The sequence below is a fragment of the Symphodus melops genome (assembly GCF_947650265.1).
Source record: "Symphodus melops genome assembly, chromosome: 21".
NCBI lineage: Eukaryota > Metazoa > Chordata > Actinopteri > Labriformes > Labridae > Symphodus > Symphodus melops.
The window spans coordinates 8,506,783-8,523,408 of record NC_136711.1 but is presented as its reverse complement, the minus strand read 5'-3'; the positions used below and the strand labels follow the sequence as shown (position 1 = coordinate 8,523,408).

At 38.7% G+C, this 16,626-nt stretch overlaps 1 protein-coding gene across 1 annotated transcript in view; it reads right to left on the bottom strand.

The window, feature by feature from the left end:
* The window catches only part of itga3b (integrin, alpha 3b), a 28,563-nt gene extending 14,092 nt beyond the window's left edge, over positions 1 to 14,471 (bottom strand). Inside the window, exon 1 of the mRNA XM_079333877.1 lies at positions 14,040 to 14,471. Within this exon, the coding sequence (XP_079190003.1) occupies positions 14,040 to 14,227 (188 nt within the window). The 5' untranslated portion in view covers positions 14,228 to 14,471. The remainder of the gene's footprint in view (positions 1 to 14,039) is intronic.
* Positions 14,472 to 16,626: the final 2,155 nt, after the last annotated feature.

Below are 16,626 nucleotides of genomic sequence, written 5' to 3'. Positions count from 1 at the left end.
CTCCTTTGGTCTAAATGAAACATCTGTGCCGTGCTTTGGTCAAAATATAACATGAATCAAGCAGCAGAGGAGGTTTGTGACCCTATATATACCAGCTCTCACAGGACGCTCTGGTTTGGTGAGTGTGTCTCGTTAAATGCAATAAGACCTCCCCCCAGAGTTTTCCCAGTAGACATCACTCCTCTGAAGAGACAGACTTATGCAAAAGCTTTGGTCTTGGCTGGAGGTGGAGTCCATGGGAGGAGATACCAGAATCAAACTTGTGATGTCACAAACCGAGAACATTTGAAACAGACAAATTTTCTCTGTGTGGTAAGCAGACCACTAACAAAGGACTGGATGGATTTATTTCAGAGTTTGTGGGATAGACACTCAGGTTCCCCAAATAAATGTTCAAAAACTTTGTAAAAGTGGATTTTTCATCATATGTCCCCTTTAACATGATAGCTGTATTTTAGAATATATATACAGTATACCTTCCTTACAGGTTAGGTGCAACTGGGTATCACAGGCGTCTGTTTTCAAACACACCCTCATAAAGACAAAAGGCCCCCTTACAACTTTCAATCTAATCATGAGAGCATCTCAAGCATCCAGGCGAGCTTATTCTCTCTTTTATACATAACCTGAACATGAACAGACTTATGGAGTTTGTCTAGGAAATCAGTCATGAGACTGATGTTAGATCAAATCAACCCATTAACAAAATGAAACTTGTGGGAAGCAAAAGTTGTAATTGTAGAGCGGTAGTTATGGTTTAAATTGAGCCCATGTTGAAAAGAACAATACGGCAGCCGAAGCAGCAAATTCAGCTATTAATCTAATTAATTAAATAATGCAGCATGAAATATTTACATGGTTAAGTGACTTTCCCAGGGTCACATGGAACATGCTGCAGGAGCTGTGAGGTAAAACTCTCAAAAATATTTTCTTGAAAAATCATAAAAAAAACAAAAACAAAAAAACATTAACATCAATCTGACGTTGGTGAATAATTTCATGAACTGATTTTTTGTTTATCGATTTTTGTGATGACAAGAACTAAGAGCCAAGATGGCCTCTGAGATATGGCAGTTTCCAGTCAACTTGGATGAAGAGGCCTTGGTTCAGGTAATCAGTCAGTAATGTAGACAGCGTCTGAGATTCCACAGAGGATTGTAGTGGTTACAGGGACTGAAAGATATATGAAGAATCAGGGCCACAGAGTCCCACTGTGACTGTGGAGGCCCTACAGTGTGTATTTCCAGACATGAAAAAGTAGGCTTGTTTTCTGCATGTGCATCTTGCTTTTCTACTTCCAGAGTCATTTAATCAGTAGTCATGGCCTCACAAAATGTTTTTCAGCTGTGAACAGCACAGCGCGTCCCAAAACACCAACTCACTCAAGGTCAGACGTTCTCACACAGAATTAAATCATTGAAAACAAGAAAGGAAAAAAGGGGGTCAACAGTGTTAGAAAACACCTCAAGGCTGGTTTGTGTGAACTTTGCCCACAGAGAAAATCATAAAGGATTAGGGCACAGAGTTAAGCTCTAATCACACATTGGGTAACCTCGGCTGTTGGAAGAGGCCTGTTGAAACAAAACCAGAGAAAAAGTACAAGTCCAATCCAATCTTGTGAGCGCACCCACTGTGTTGTCATTGTGTTATAGAGCTTTGTGTGTTTGTGCATTCTCTGTGTTTGTTGTGGAAATTGAACAGTGATAACTGTCATGAGGTACAAAGACAACATATTTTATACAAGAGGACGTGTTTTCAACCTGATTAAAGCCAGTATTAAAATGTTGTAATTTAATTTTAGTTTAAAAACAAAAAACAAACAAAAAAACCCATCTGATTGTTTTGAAAAAAGAAAAAACTTGTCAGAACAAGCATTTGCATATTGTTTGTATGAATGACATACTTGAAGGTAAGTACATTTTCGACACAGATGTGAATATATATTTATGTAGTATAGACTGACTTAATAAAAAAAAAGAATAATGGTAAAAATACAAATAGAAATACAAATAATGAGCAGGCCATATCTGTTTTACTCTAATTGTGTTTGTTGTTTATTTACATCTTTGTGTTCTCCACCATATGCTTATGGTATAAGTTCAATGCTCAAGCACATGCACAAATTCTATCCCCTCTACTTTAAATCTGTTTGTTAGCTTTTTCCATTGTGACTCAAAGATGTAACCTAAAATGGGTCATTCTAATGTTATTTTCTCAACATTATAAACTTCATTGATTGTTTCTTTCCATTTCAATGCAGTATTTGTGGTGGGGTGCGATGTTAATGATATAAATACTGCAAAAACTTGGGAAACATTTCAGAAACAAGATTCATCTGATTATGTAGAGGTTTGATGCCCCTTTCACATTGTAGATGGAGCAAAAGCCCAAACTGAAAACAGGCGACAGGGGCCCAGTCAGCCAGCAGAGATAACACCTTATTTTCAGTTACATTTTTGTGCTGACTTCAAAAACAAAATCAAAAACATTATTTTGAGTTTTTCTAAACACTGAACAGACATAGGCTAAATGTTTTTTTGTACAAATTAAGCAGATATAAAATCATGTATCTTTTAGAAGTCATGTTTAAGAATCTTGCTAGGGAGCTTTTACTGCCTAAATCCAGACAGGTTTTGTCTGTGAGCTTTGTATTTAGTGACACATATTTAGTACATATTTCTCAAATTGAACTTTTACATTCAAAAGGACTCCTTATTTGCTCTAAACACTCCTGCAATATTAGCAATTGAAAAACCTTGCAGCTCAAATATGCATTGGCAAACACTCGAGAGTAGACCAAACAATACCAGCAGTCTGTCCTTCATATCACTTATCTGGAAACTAACTTTCTCCAAACGTCAGCAGTAAAAAAATAAAATAAAAAAAGTATTATCAAATCTACTGTAGCTTCCAGTTTGTTTCAGTGGATAAAAAAAAATAATTCAACTAACACATGAGTTTCACCAAAACTTGAGTCATTCAGAAATGACTCTGTCCTGACAACACGCCTCATATCCTGTCCTGTTTCCACTGCAACAATGTGTGCTCTCCATCTATCTTGCTCCCTGCTCATCACCTCCTCATAAACCGTCTGTCGAAGGGAGGGAGGGAGGGAGGCAGGCAGGGATAGAGGGAGGGGGCAACTGCATTCCTCCTCTGAGGACATGTTGAAATTCGCCCCCTCGCCCTAACAAGTGATCCGAACGGCTGGCTAAACCAAACATTTACTGCAGCCAACACACCTCGACAAGTGAGCGCGGATGCTTTATCTACTCCCAGAGAGAGAAACTTATTTTTAAGAAGGGAGCTGGATGGACTTCTGTAGATTTGTATCAGTGGTGTTTGGTTAAACAAACAGAGGTCGACTTATCTGGTCAACTGAATCATCACTGCCCACCACACTCCTGATAGCAGCACAGAGGAGGAGATGGAGAAGGTAATGAAAAAGTGAGTTGGGGAGTGATCGAGGCGTGCTGAAGTCATTTCTTGTCTCAGGGCAGAAAGATGGATTTTAACTACAGTCCTGGTCCATTTGAGTTCATTCAGCATAACGCGTGTTTCTTGGTAGATGATAAAAAGTTAACACACCCTCTCACCTGCTTCTGATTCAGAACAACATCACCAGTGCTGAAACCACACTTTACATACTGGATGACTAAACTCTTTTGGAGGTCTTTCTCAAGACTTACAAGACCAAACAAATCCACAGGAGCGAAAAAAATAGGTGTCTCTTACTTAAATGTACTTTATAAGTGAGATAATCATGAAAAAAACAGACTATAAAAGGTTGAGTTATAATAAAATTAAAAGAGTTTTAAAGTTGTTGGGTTTTTTTAAAAAAAAGAAAATTATGGAGATAGTATTGGTGCAATACCAGTTATACATCTCTACAGCACTAACAAAATTCTGCAAACATGTCGACCAATTCATAAACACCTAAATAAAGAATAACTCATACATTTATTCATGTATTTACAGAACTTTGTACAGATCATTGTATACATTTTTAGATAGTTTTTTTTTTTTTCATTCACCAGTTTTGCACCATAATCTGCTTAGAAATTAAATATAAAAACAGAAGTATTCAACTAAAGTACATCTGTGGGATTATATGATTGCATGTTTGGATGATTTCATGGTAAGCAGCGACAAATGTTTTCGATCTGGACAAATCGGTGCTTAGTAGTAAGAAGTGCTGCATGTGTGGGGGATGGAAAAAAGGAATTTTATTCACCTTTAACAGGGGTGCCATGAGATATGAGATAACTGGCATCTATTACTTTTGGTTTATGATATACATTTCTGCAGATTTAAAGATTTAAAACTGTGTGAGTGATGGTGAGCGGGTAACAAAGAAAGGAAATAGAAAGGAGACACAAAGCAAAATAGGGAACTTTCTGTTTCTACTGGCTGTTGGGTGTTTTCTCAATCACGGTGCATCCCCCGTTATATCGGCAGTTGTGTGTTTGAAAATGTCGGCCTAACACAAGTGATGGATCCACCCTCCAGATAAGACTTTAAGACGACTTGTTTGTCACAGGGCGTGGCTGGGTGGCCCTCAGGGCGAAGAAAAAAAAATACTCTGGCTTCCTGTAAGAGAACCTGAGGGCCTGTTTTTCACTGTCAGCCATGTTTCTGTTTAAAGAAACACTGAACATATGCACAAGAATCCATGTAGAGTTTTCATTGTTCTATCTCTCTTCTAGTTATACCCATAAAATAACTTTGTATGTAAATAACACTTATTATCTTAATGATTATTTATTAATAAAACAACATGGAACACACTGATAGAGTCAAAACATGCTAACTTCCTCTGCATTTATAATAGTGATGTGACGACCCACTGGAAAGCAAGTAGACACATGTAAGCGTTGCCAACGGTAACAAGGTGCTGTTGGGTAAGGTTACAGAGAGAGGGTTTGAGGAAATAAACTGAGCTAGTGCAATCATGTCAAGTAGCCAATCGACGTCGATCCCAGATATTTGGGAAACATTGAGAAGAGCTTTTCAATTACATTAAATGTTGACATAAATTTCAGCTTACCATCCCCATCATCACAACAAAGGAAGTCAATTTGATTCAAGAAAGAGGGCTGCATACAACAAGGCATTTCAACTTAATGATTAAACTAATTAACAAGCTCTTGTTAGGGGTCTCTACCCACAGCCCTTGTATCAGGACCCAATCCAAAAGATTCCCATTGTTGCATATGCATGCAGTGACTAAAGATGTTCACCTTAGTGTGTGCAGATGTAAATTATGAAACATTAGCCTTTACTTTAGCTTGCCAGCACTACAAAATGTCGAACAATATTTCATCAAAAAAAGTAAAACAGGCTAAATTTATTTGACCTGGTTCAAGCTGTCATAAAGCACGGTCACATCCAACACTGCAGCGCACACATCTGAATCTCACTCACACTCCCAAATCTAAACTGTGGAAGATAGCAAGACAAGAAATGGCCGAACCTATCCTGCAGGATGTTATAGAGCTGTTGCACTAAAGACAACTCAAATTGATTCCAGGGAAACATCGCCACTTCGACCCACTAAACAATAAAAGGAGATAATATTAGTAGTGACTCAATTTGAAGAGCATCAGGACAAGAGCCGCATGGGGCTGAAATCTTTTTATGTTCCTGTAATGATGCACTAAACCCAGCAAGAAGATGCTGTGTTACTGAATACAAGAGAATATGAGCTCCAGGTCCATCGGAAGTCTCTGTGTGTGTGTGTGTGTGTGTGTGTGTGTGTGTCTTTCTGGTATGTGCTCAGTGCAGTTTCACTTGTAGCTCTCAGATAAATCTAGGTATTTCTACTTTCAGGAAATGTCTCTCAAAGCAGGCAGTGTGGGTGAGCAAACATTGCTTTCAGACTAATCGCAGCACACCTTGTTATTAACGTTCTGACGTACAGAACATAACTAACAGATGAGTCCTCTCTGGACAAACATTCATAGATCCACCTGCTCTAAGTAATAAAGGGTCGTACAGTCACACATGCCCTCACAGCATGAGGCCAACAGGTCATGCTTTCCTGCCTTTATTGGGAGAAATGTTTTTATTTTTATCAACAAACGCTTGTTTTCTCATGAGGGGGGTTACTGTATCTCTTTAGAAACATGGACGCTTCTCCAATATATCATACAAGAAAAGTGTCTGCTTTAATTGTTGACAATGTTCTAGGTGTTGACATTTTAGCCAACTGTCAGGATGGTATAACAGGATTCATAAGTTAATACATAAACGTGTGCTTTTGTTTCCTCCAGATATGTAATCAGAACAGACAATCTTGTTTGACTGTAGACAAAGATACAACAGTTGTCAAGAGGCTGTATATGCTAACATGAACATGAACAATGCAGCAGCCAGTATATCCTTCTAAGTTTTGATTCCAGTCTGGGATGAACTGCCAACCTGCTTGACCTCGACTCTCGGGAGGAGGGGTCAGGGGGGAGACAACTCTGTCCAATGTTATGGATTTGGACTGCAGAACTAATTTTAAATGCTACATGTCAGAGTTGTATGTTGCTTCTTTAAAGCTTCCTCCTAATAATGTGCATGAGGACTGCATGCTATGAAAGGATGGCTTATAACAGTAATGGGATAATCAAACAACCTAATCGCAAAAACACATCAGAACACAGTTTCCCTTTAACAGTCCAAGAGAAAACAGACCTCAAAACATGACAAATATTAAGACGGATCATTCAGTATAACTGTCAAAGGTGTCAATTATTAACCAAGAAAATGTGCATGAAAAGAAAAGAGTGAAAGAAAGTTAGTGGTAAACCATGTGCACCAAGCAAAGCAAGTAGAAGTCCCTGTGGCCAGTCAAGTTTAAACAGTATAGTCTCACAATAACAGCATTTCACCTGGTTGGACACAGTTTTCTGCTTCTTAAAGCCTTTAAAACATTTTTTTGAAACTTTTAAGGCCACTGAAGTCAAAGCTGATTTAAAGAGTGAGCAGCGGAGGTATTTTTCCCATTCCCTCAACCATCTGTGTCAAATCTTGAAGGAAGAACTAGAAGAAAACGTTAAAGCAGTAAAATCATTGGTCAAAAACAGCAGTCACTCACTAACATCTACAACACCAGAGTCCTGAGCAAAGGCACCCAGATCTCCACTGACCCTTCACACACCCTGCACCCTCACTACACTCTGCTGCCTTCAGGGCGCAGGTACAGGGCGCTCCCACTGAGGACAAAGAGGGCCAGCTCCAGCTTCCTCCCCACCTCCATCCGCCTGTTAAATGGTTGACTGTGATCACTTTCTGATCACTTTGTTGACCTATTGTTCTTAATCTACCATTGCTTTTAATCTATTATTGTTTTTAAGCTATTTATTAGGGACTTCATGACCATCAGAATTTTAATGTGTGAATGGTGTGTGTTGTGTCTTATGTTTCTGTACTGGCGCTTTCCCTGCAACGAAGTTCCAAACGGATAAATAAAGTTTATTTGATTTTTGATTTGATTTGAGTGCACAAACCATGAAATTGAGGAACCTAAATACTGGAATCATTTGGATTAAGTCTCAAAGGGATAATATATAACAGAAATAGAAATCCATACATTAGTGTCAGGAATCAGCATAGAACAATTAAGACTTAAATAAGATAAAAAGATCAGTGTACACCTATGCTCTTGCACTGGTTGGACAGGGTTCCTGAGCTGGACAAACATCCGCTTTAAAGACCACCATCTGCTCTTAGTGAAACAGTAACAGGAAAGCAAACTCATTTGGACACAGTATGACAAATTAAACATGGTGGCTCATCCCGTGATAATAAACTAACAGCAACCAGTGAACCCCTTGTCTTACACGGACAACATTGTTTTGGCTGCAAGTTTGTCTACTAACTTCTACCCTCCAGACGGAAACACAGACTCACACAGCTGGATCCCAGTGACCCACACACATGCATCTATCCCGTACTTCTAACTCCTATCCTGCAGCTGTAGCACAATTCACAAGAGACTTGTTTCAGAAACATTGTTTCCATTAACATGTTGACCCCAGCTGCATGTAAAAGGGGAAAGGGGTGTGTAAATGCTTCACAAGTTATAGTAAAACAATAAAAAGGAAAATGTTTCAGCCACAGTTTTTCATCAGATTTTTAGTTTTTCAGTTCGCACTGAATGTCTATGAAGAGTTTTGGAGTTGAGCTTGCTGATAGTGGTTGTACGTGTTGCAGAAGCTTATAGACTCTCAGCTATAATGGAGCACACACTGTCACACACTGTTCACGTGCCTTTGTGTTGCCACGTTTTCTCTCACATGTTACTTAGCTTTGATAAAGGCAGCACAGGTGTTTGAATGAAACATCTGTTTCTGCCTGTAAAGTTCTAGAAAACATGAAGAACACACTCTTGCAGCAGATATTTGTCCAATATGTAAAAAAAACCCAAACCCTTTTATTCAGAGGTTCATTTTGAAGCTTCCTTTTAGCACATTTTGTATGGTTATGGATGTGTTAGAGCACACACTGACTTCCACATTCCAAGTGTAAACCAATACTTCAGGATCATCTCAGCTTCAAAGATGAAAAATGGAATTTGAGGGAAAGCTATTGAAGCATATAGTTTTTCTAGCTCCAGGTAGCCCTCATTAGCTGGAGGCCGGCTACACAGGCTCCTTTTCCATGCTGTTTAAGGGCATTTGTACGAGATAGGGGAGAAAAGAGGGATCTCTTACACTTTTGTTAACATAGATACAGTCCTCACTGCAGGTATTTCTAATGAAAGCCCCACCATAGAGAAACTCCCTTATGCAGATCAGCAGGAGGCACAAGGTCCCGCTGGGATCCATTTCAACGTGTTATTAGAAGCCGTCATTCATCCGCCTGCTACACAAAATGCTACGCATGCCATTAGCGCTCATTGGACACAGGCAATAACAGATTAGGGTCTGTCACTAAGGACAAACTTGCACTTCAAAGAGGTCTTGTTTGGTTAATGCAGCTTTAGCTTGGACTTCAATGAATCAGAAACAACCTAAAACACACACAGGCCGATAACTTCTATTAGTGTTTGCTATTTGGAAAACTTTGCTGGTTGATTTTAGGTTATTTTGTAGTAAAAGCTTAATCAAGACCCCCTTTTTCAAGCTTTATGAGCTGCAAATAATGGATTCAACACTTTTTCATAAATAGTTTACTTGTGCTCATGAATCCATGGCCAGATATTTTGGGTTTCCAAATTGTTACAAGAAGAAGTAATTATTGCTGGTGTGTATTTCATATATATATATTTTTTTAATATGTATTTTTTATAATATTGTATGAAAGGTCTTTCAGGGAGAGTTCTAATAATCATGTCTGCAATTCAATTACTCATAAATTAATAGATTCTCTTCAACCTTTTTTTGTTGTTGATAAAAATAAGCCCTTAACATAATGAAAAAATAGGTTTTGACAGCCTGGCAACCCAAACATCATTAAATATTGACGCTATTTGATGCAAAAAAGTACAAAAGTAAACCAGCCAATCAGGGAGAAGATTGACGACTGTACGTCTTTAGTGTTACTGTCACAGCAGCTAACTAGATTCTGATGAAGGCATTTTGAGCCTTCAGATAAAAAGTGAATTTATTAACATTTCCTCCAGCCAGGTTACATAGTGTAGTTACTGATTAAAAGAAAGCACAGACGAATTGTATGTTAGAGAATAGTTAGAGAATAAGTAACTAATCCTTTCATACACATTTGGCTTTTCAGCGTCTTCTTGACCAAGAACACTTTGACGTGTGACTCCAGGAGCTGCTGATTGAACAAGAGATGACGACTTTACCACTGAGCCACAGGAGCCACTAATACGCACATACTTGACATTGTTTTAGTAAAGGGATAAAAGGGTCATCAAAGTACACCCAAAATGAAATGTCCTTTTTAACTTTTTTATTTAAGTGTATTATGTTTTCAAACATAGTGTAATAAGCTAAAGCATCTTTAAAAGACGTTAAACAGACGTTGCACATTTATGTGACATGTAATGACTACAGCTATGTAGATTAAATGTCTCGAAATTACCATGCCATGCTTCCTTTTAACTGGGACACATGAGAAACAACTTCCTCTCATGTAATGTATATATGAGGATCTAATAGACAACGCAGCATTGTTATCTGAAAGTGGTTCACTCAAGCGTGACCAGTGCTCTGATATCTCCAGAGACAAAGACCTCGCAGATTTTATGTGAGGGGGGGATGTTGGATCACAGCCAAGTCAGACTTATCCACATGCATCATTTACATTAGCCTGCACAGCAGTCAGCTGTGTTACACATTAAATCATCCAGCGTCAGATATATGACACCAAGTATTTACATTTTAAGTGTTACGTATGTGCTGTCTTCAATGAGACATCTTATGTATTGTATTTATGTAGAGTAAGAGCTTACAACCTAATACATAATACTGTGCTGCTAATGAAAAGAAAAGAAAAATGATTATGCAGAAGGTGAACAAAACGTGGAATAAAAAGAGTGTCAAGATATCATGATTTTTTCAACTGTAAGAACTGCTCCAAATTGCTTCCACTTTAACTGACATAATTTCATTGAGACAAGTGGCACCGTGCTTAATCTGACAATCCCCAAAAGAATTCAGTCAACAAATTGTGTTGTCTTATATATTACTTGTATTATTTTCTTTATTACACAGAATTTAGAAATGTATAATAACTGATGGGTGTTCAAAGATTTAAAAGTCTGCATAATTACTTTAACTTTATACAAAAATGATTAAATATAGGAATTAGATGTTAAATTATATCAAACTCAAAACAGTTGTAAAAATAGGGGAGCATGAGTCTGTGCGTGTTCAAACTCAACATGTTTGTGGCTGTACAGCTAACAGCAGGTTGACTTGTTTAATCTGTACCTCATAGCAGAGAGGGGAAGGCCCCGTCAAATTAAATGGCTGACTTTTATATCCTCGGGCCGCTGCAGACAGACAGAGGTGATCTGGAAAAACAGAGGCACTTAAACTCGAATTAAATATTCATCAGACACAGAAATTAAGTATTTCTTCTAAGGACCCAGAGGTTCCCATCTGTACAGTTAAGGCAGCTTTAGAACGCTAAAGGGTGAACAGTGAGATTTTGTGTTGGAGAGTTTGTGTGTGTTCCCCAATAATAGTCCCCCACAAACACCATTCACACCCCTCCTGTCTTGTCTCAACCTGAAACCTGGCAGGTTGTGACTGTGCAGAGAAGGGGAATACATTCCTCACATACCATGGAGTCAGGGGACTGGAAGAGCCAATAGGTGGCCAGCTGACTGCCCATTCCCCCTGCTACCAATGAGAACAAAAAAAAGCCCTCTTAGGGGAAAAAAAAAAACTCAGGGAGTCTTTAAATAGGTGATTCACAGAGAAAAGGGAGGGGAGCAGAAAGGTGAATACCCCTGAACAAATTGGCCTCAGGTAGCTTTGAGATCATTCAGGTGCGCCCCTTTGTTAAAAAGGCATTACTGGTCTCCTTATCACATGTATTCCCCACATAAAATTGGAAAGGCATTTTTAAAATAGCTATAAATAGCTTCAGTTAAGTCAAAATGCTTCAAATGTTAAGTCTTAGTTCCATATTAAGCCTTATTAGACATCTAACCTAACATGCTAAAGAAAAACTTTATAACAGTCGTCCATTTGCAGAACAGGGAGTGGAAAGCTTCCGATTCAACTTTCATCCTGAACTCTGGTTGACTCATGCATCCACAAAGAACTGCAACTTTAAACATTATGCGAGCCTCAACGGGTTTGTATGCTTCATTTTTGCCTTTTTTTCAAATGTACATGCTTTAGCTTTGCTCCAATAATGAGGAACAAGGCAAAAACAGCTCTGTCGTGTGTTGAGACAGACCAGGGGCCACAAAAGAAGCCAGACAAACCCAGAGGAAACAGACAGGACTGTAAAAATCAGCCTAAGTCAAACATGGGAAACACCATTGGCACATTGTGATGTGTCTTTAGAGCATATGTGCACAGCTCGGACTGAGCACTGGAGGACTGTCTTCACTCAACAGTGGAGGCTACCCAGATATAGGCCACTTGACAGCTGTAATACAGCAAAACAAACATTTTAGAAAGGTGTCAATGTTTCTAATGAGCTTGCAGCATGCTATGATAATTTGGTTTCAGGGATAATCTACAGTGTGAAAGCAAAATGTTTCAGGTATGAGAGTTCACTCTGTTTTGGATTCACAGGTCAAGTTAAGGGAGAAAGAGTTTCACTTCTACAAATGAATAAGTATTTCCACTGATATAAAATAGTCTGAAGTACACAATGAGGAATACAATAGCTAGCCTGCCTGACAGCGAACAATGGATATATGGCCAGAAGATGTTTGGGATAAGCCAAGGATAAATCTTTATGGCTACAGATGTTTTACTTGGACAGGGTCAAGCAACAGAAAATTGGGCGACCTTTATAGTTTCTGATTTCAGCTATGCCTGGTGATGCTAAAATAAGCTATATAGCTGCTAGCTTTAGCATCGTATAAAGTACACCATCTGCTTTTCTGTTGAGATTATTGACTATGAAATGTAGCCTGTGTGTATTTTGGTAAGTAAATTTAAGTGCTGAATATATATTCCAATATAACAGTAATGTGTAATAAGTGAGCTAAATCCTCTTAGCTATACTGTAGCTGCAGCCTGATAACATTTTTACAGCCTCCTTGTCCCTACAGGCCACCTCATTAACACAGAAATGTGGACCCCTTCTAGGATTGCAGTCTGTGGACGGTGGCTTTAGCTCTCTGGAGATGTGGCCAAGATGGCACATTGATCAAGTATCATCTGGACACTGAGACATATTGTGCACTTCAGAAATCTCTGTAATGCACACAAATCCACCACTTTGCATTGAGGTCATGATAATAAACTTTACATTCAAACACTTGAGTGGTGACGTCACTGAGGAAGGCCGTGGTTTACAATGTTCTTCCTGTATTGGGCTTCAAAGCAGAATGAAGACACAGATAAGCGACTTATGATCATGCTGTGTGATCAAGGATGCGGAAGAATGAGGGGGGCAGCTGTAATTGGCTGAGGGAAATCCTACACTAAACAATAATACAATTTGAGGATCTTCATTAAGGAAGCTATACGGGAAAAGAAATATTCATCACAAACATTATTTTCCTTTAAAACAAACCTGACAAGCATTTAGACCAGCGTAAATGTAAATCATCACTCCACATAAACATTCATGTCTCAGTAATACCATACAAGGGTTATAGGCTGGCAACCTCGTTTATTGGGAAACTATAACCTACATGGGTCCTGAAAGTCATAGCCTTATTGGTAAAAGCAGATATGTCACAGCTTTCAATGCATCCAAAGACAAAGAAGGCATTATTGTTGCTGGATATTTACATTTCCCACCCAAGTCACAAAAATGGGAAAACAAAAATCTGATCTGACATTTTAACAAATATGATTGACTTCCATATCTTGCAAACACTCTTGCTTACACCTTAAAACGCTCCAGCTCTTAAAACATAGGCTACACGTTTTAGGAATTGTCAAAATAATGCATTTTGATCCTAAAGCCACATTTAAGAATCATACACCTGAAATAAGTAGCTTTTTAAAAAAATGTTTATTCAAATTAATTATTATTATTTCATATTAACGTTCATTTATGACATCATTCCACATGTTTACTTAATTGCAAGATAAAAGCATGCATGTTATTCAAACCTCTGGTTACTTTGAACAGGTGTTTGCCTTGAGAGGAATACACGCTGCAAAACAATAGTTTGTGATACGAATGGATACGTTTAACAACTCGGCGCAGTTCATAAAGTATCTACAGGTGTTAACACGCAGTACTAACCCAGGCTATTGCAAAGCTTTACCACGGGTTTTGCGCAGTAAGTGGGAGCAGTAAACGTCTCTGAGTTGAATCAAATGGTTCTTCGTAACGCCTCCTGATCCAGGCAGGTGCTATAGCCGGTTCAAACCTTGTTTTAACCCCTCAATGAAACAGAACTAAAACACGTTCTCATAAATGCAAAGCTTATTACTTACAGATACTTTGCTGTCCCCTCTGTCTGTTGATGTAGAGCAACTGAGAATCCGAAGAAGCTCCCTTTGGTTTTCCCCTCTTTGATCACAGGAAACCGTTCATCGATATTAAATCCACTGCAGGTTTGAGTCCCGTGGCATAAAGCCAAAACAGCGCAAAGGAAAAGTTTCGAAGACATGGTTTTGGTCATCCAGAAGATCCACGATCGGGGGTCAGACACTGTAAGTCTCCAACGGTGAGCTCCAACAGGTAGTCTTGCGCTTCACAGAGACCTCCCCATTGAGAGCCGTCGGAGCTATGACTGCCAAGGTGTCGGTGTCTGCCTCCCTCTGTCTCTCTCTGCCGCCCTCCCCTGCTCTCATTCCCTTCAACTCTGCCCTCCACACCCATTTGAAACAAGTGCACTCAAACACTGCACACTGCACCTCCATCTATCGCCCTTTACCTCCTCTCTGGGTCTGTTTCGCTCTTTTGCTTGCACAGTTCTGTTTTCACGTGTCAAGTCCTCCAAGAAAAGAAACAGTTGTTGCCTACCGTTCAGGGAAAATTCGTAACAACATTTCGATAATAATAAATGGTGTGGCTCCTTTGTGTATGAAACATGTAGACTATCTTTAACTTTTTAAGAAATGTTTCATTCATGCCTTTTTAAAATCTCCCTATTTTAAGTTATGACAACAGTTTTGTCCCCTATTGTTTAAGTGAAATTCTTATTAACAGTTTAATAACCTTAGAAAACAGCTACCGCTCGTCTTTTCTAATCAAGAATAAAGAAAAGGCATTAATTCAAAATACCATATATGATACAATACGAGTTGTTGTCCCTTTAAATGCATACATGATTTATGTAGTTCAGTGAAAATGCACCCTCAACAGACTGCAACACAGCGTTTGCACTCTTTCTTTGTTTAGCATATAGAATACCTGAAGTCAAGCACAACACTTGGTCCAAACGCTAATGCCTCCAATCCAAGTGCATAGAACTAACTTTTGAATCATAAAAAAAACATTTTAAAAATGTTTCACAAACTGGCGAAACAGATGGATAAGTGGAGGACTTTTTCTGTTTTATAATTAGATTAGCTCAATACAGAGTATTTTTTTTTGATGTTGACGGGAGTATGTTTTAAGATTCATAGCCCACTTATATGGCCCACCCTCACATGAGCACTCTTGTGACAGCCACTCTCTGCCTTGCTCCACTGCTTTTATCGTTCAAACTTCTGGCATCCAACAAGAAGTTCTTAATCCATAATCCCCTTAGAAAGTTCATTAAACAGGTCAGACTTTTTTTTAAGATTCCTTCTATTGAACCCCCCTTTAACATATCTCCCCGTTTTCTCAACAAAACCCTGTGTCAAGAGACCAACTTCATCGGATCTCCTCTCCCCTTTTTTTTTTTTTTTTTTTAAATCTCTGCATCAAAGTGCAGCCTTTTATCAGATCTACTTCATTAGCTGACTCCCTACAAAAATCTGGCACTGCTGACCTCTTATAATTGATGAACTGAGCTCCCATTGTGTATCTCCTCACGTTCCAGGAGTTTCTGTCTCCAAGAAGTAATACTGTATCTCCTCCAAAGACAAGTTAAAGGTCCAAATGTTTTTGGGTTTTTTTGCAAAACAAATAATCTGTTGATATTTGCCATTAGGGCTGTATCCATCGTAACAGTTAACTCTTTAGCCTTCTTAAAATGAACTAAACCTACAACCTTTGTTTTTTGTCATGTAATATAGCAAGGGAATGCCTCATAGCTCAAATGTGAGTGTACAACATGCCAATGTATACAGTGTCAACATCCGGATGTTGCCTTGTCAAAGCATGCATCAGGTATGGCACCTACGCTAAACAGATCATTGCGATCATGAAAATAAAAACACACTCAACCGACCTGACGTGATTCAAGAAAAGCGTGCCAAGAGAGACATTTACAGGAAATAATTCAAACTGACCAGACTACAATAGAGCAGCGATTTGACCTCCTCTATTATTTGACTGCAAGTGACCACTTTCACTGTGTTTGGCACCTGATATTAACTCTCTGGGTCTTAGTCCTACCCTTTTAACATCTGAAAAGTGTCAGTCTTGAAAAGTGACAGCTGATACTGACATTCTTCATTCTTTCAAAAAAAAAAAAAAAAGGGGCATAATTGCACTGACAGCCAGCTTTAAATCACTGTATAGCTGTATTTTAGTTATACTTAAGATGCTTTAAAGGATGATCTATGAAGTCACAACAGTATTCGATAATTTAAGTCAAAATGACAGTAAGTTCATTCAGTTCCTGTATTCTGGCCTTTTGATGTATATACCCTCACAGGACTGGAAACCAACACCAGCCTGTGTGAACCATGGGGACAAAGAATTGAATGAAGTTACTGCTGTACCCAGAGTCCTTTGCTCTACAGTCTAAGCCCACACAACACACTTGGAATGTAATTTGCAATTTATCTCCCAGTGGCCTGTTTTTTTCTATAACACTATCTACACTAATTACCAGCCTCCCCCTCCAAAAATAGTTTACCCCTTCTCTCTACTCATAAGTCTTATATTTTCCCTCCTTGTAAAAGCCCTATTATTAAAGATGTT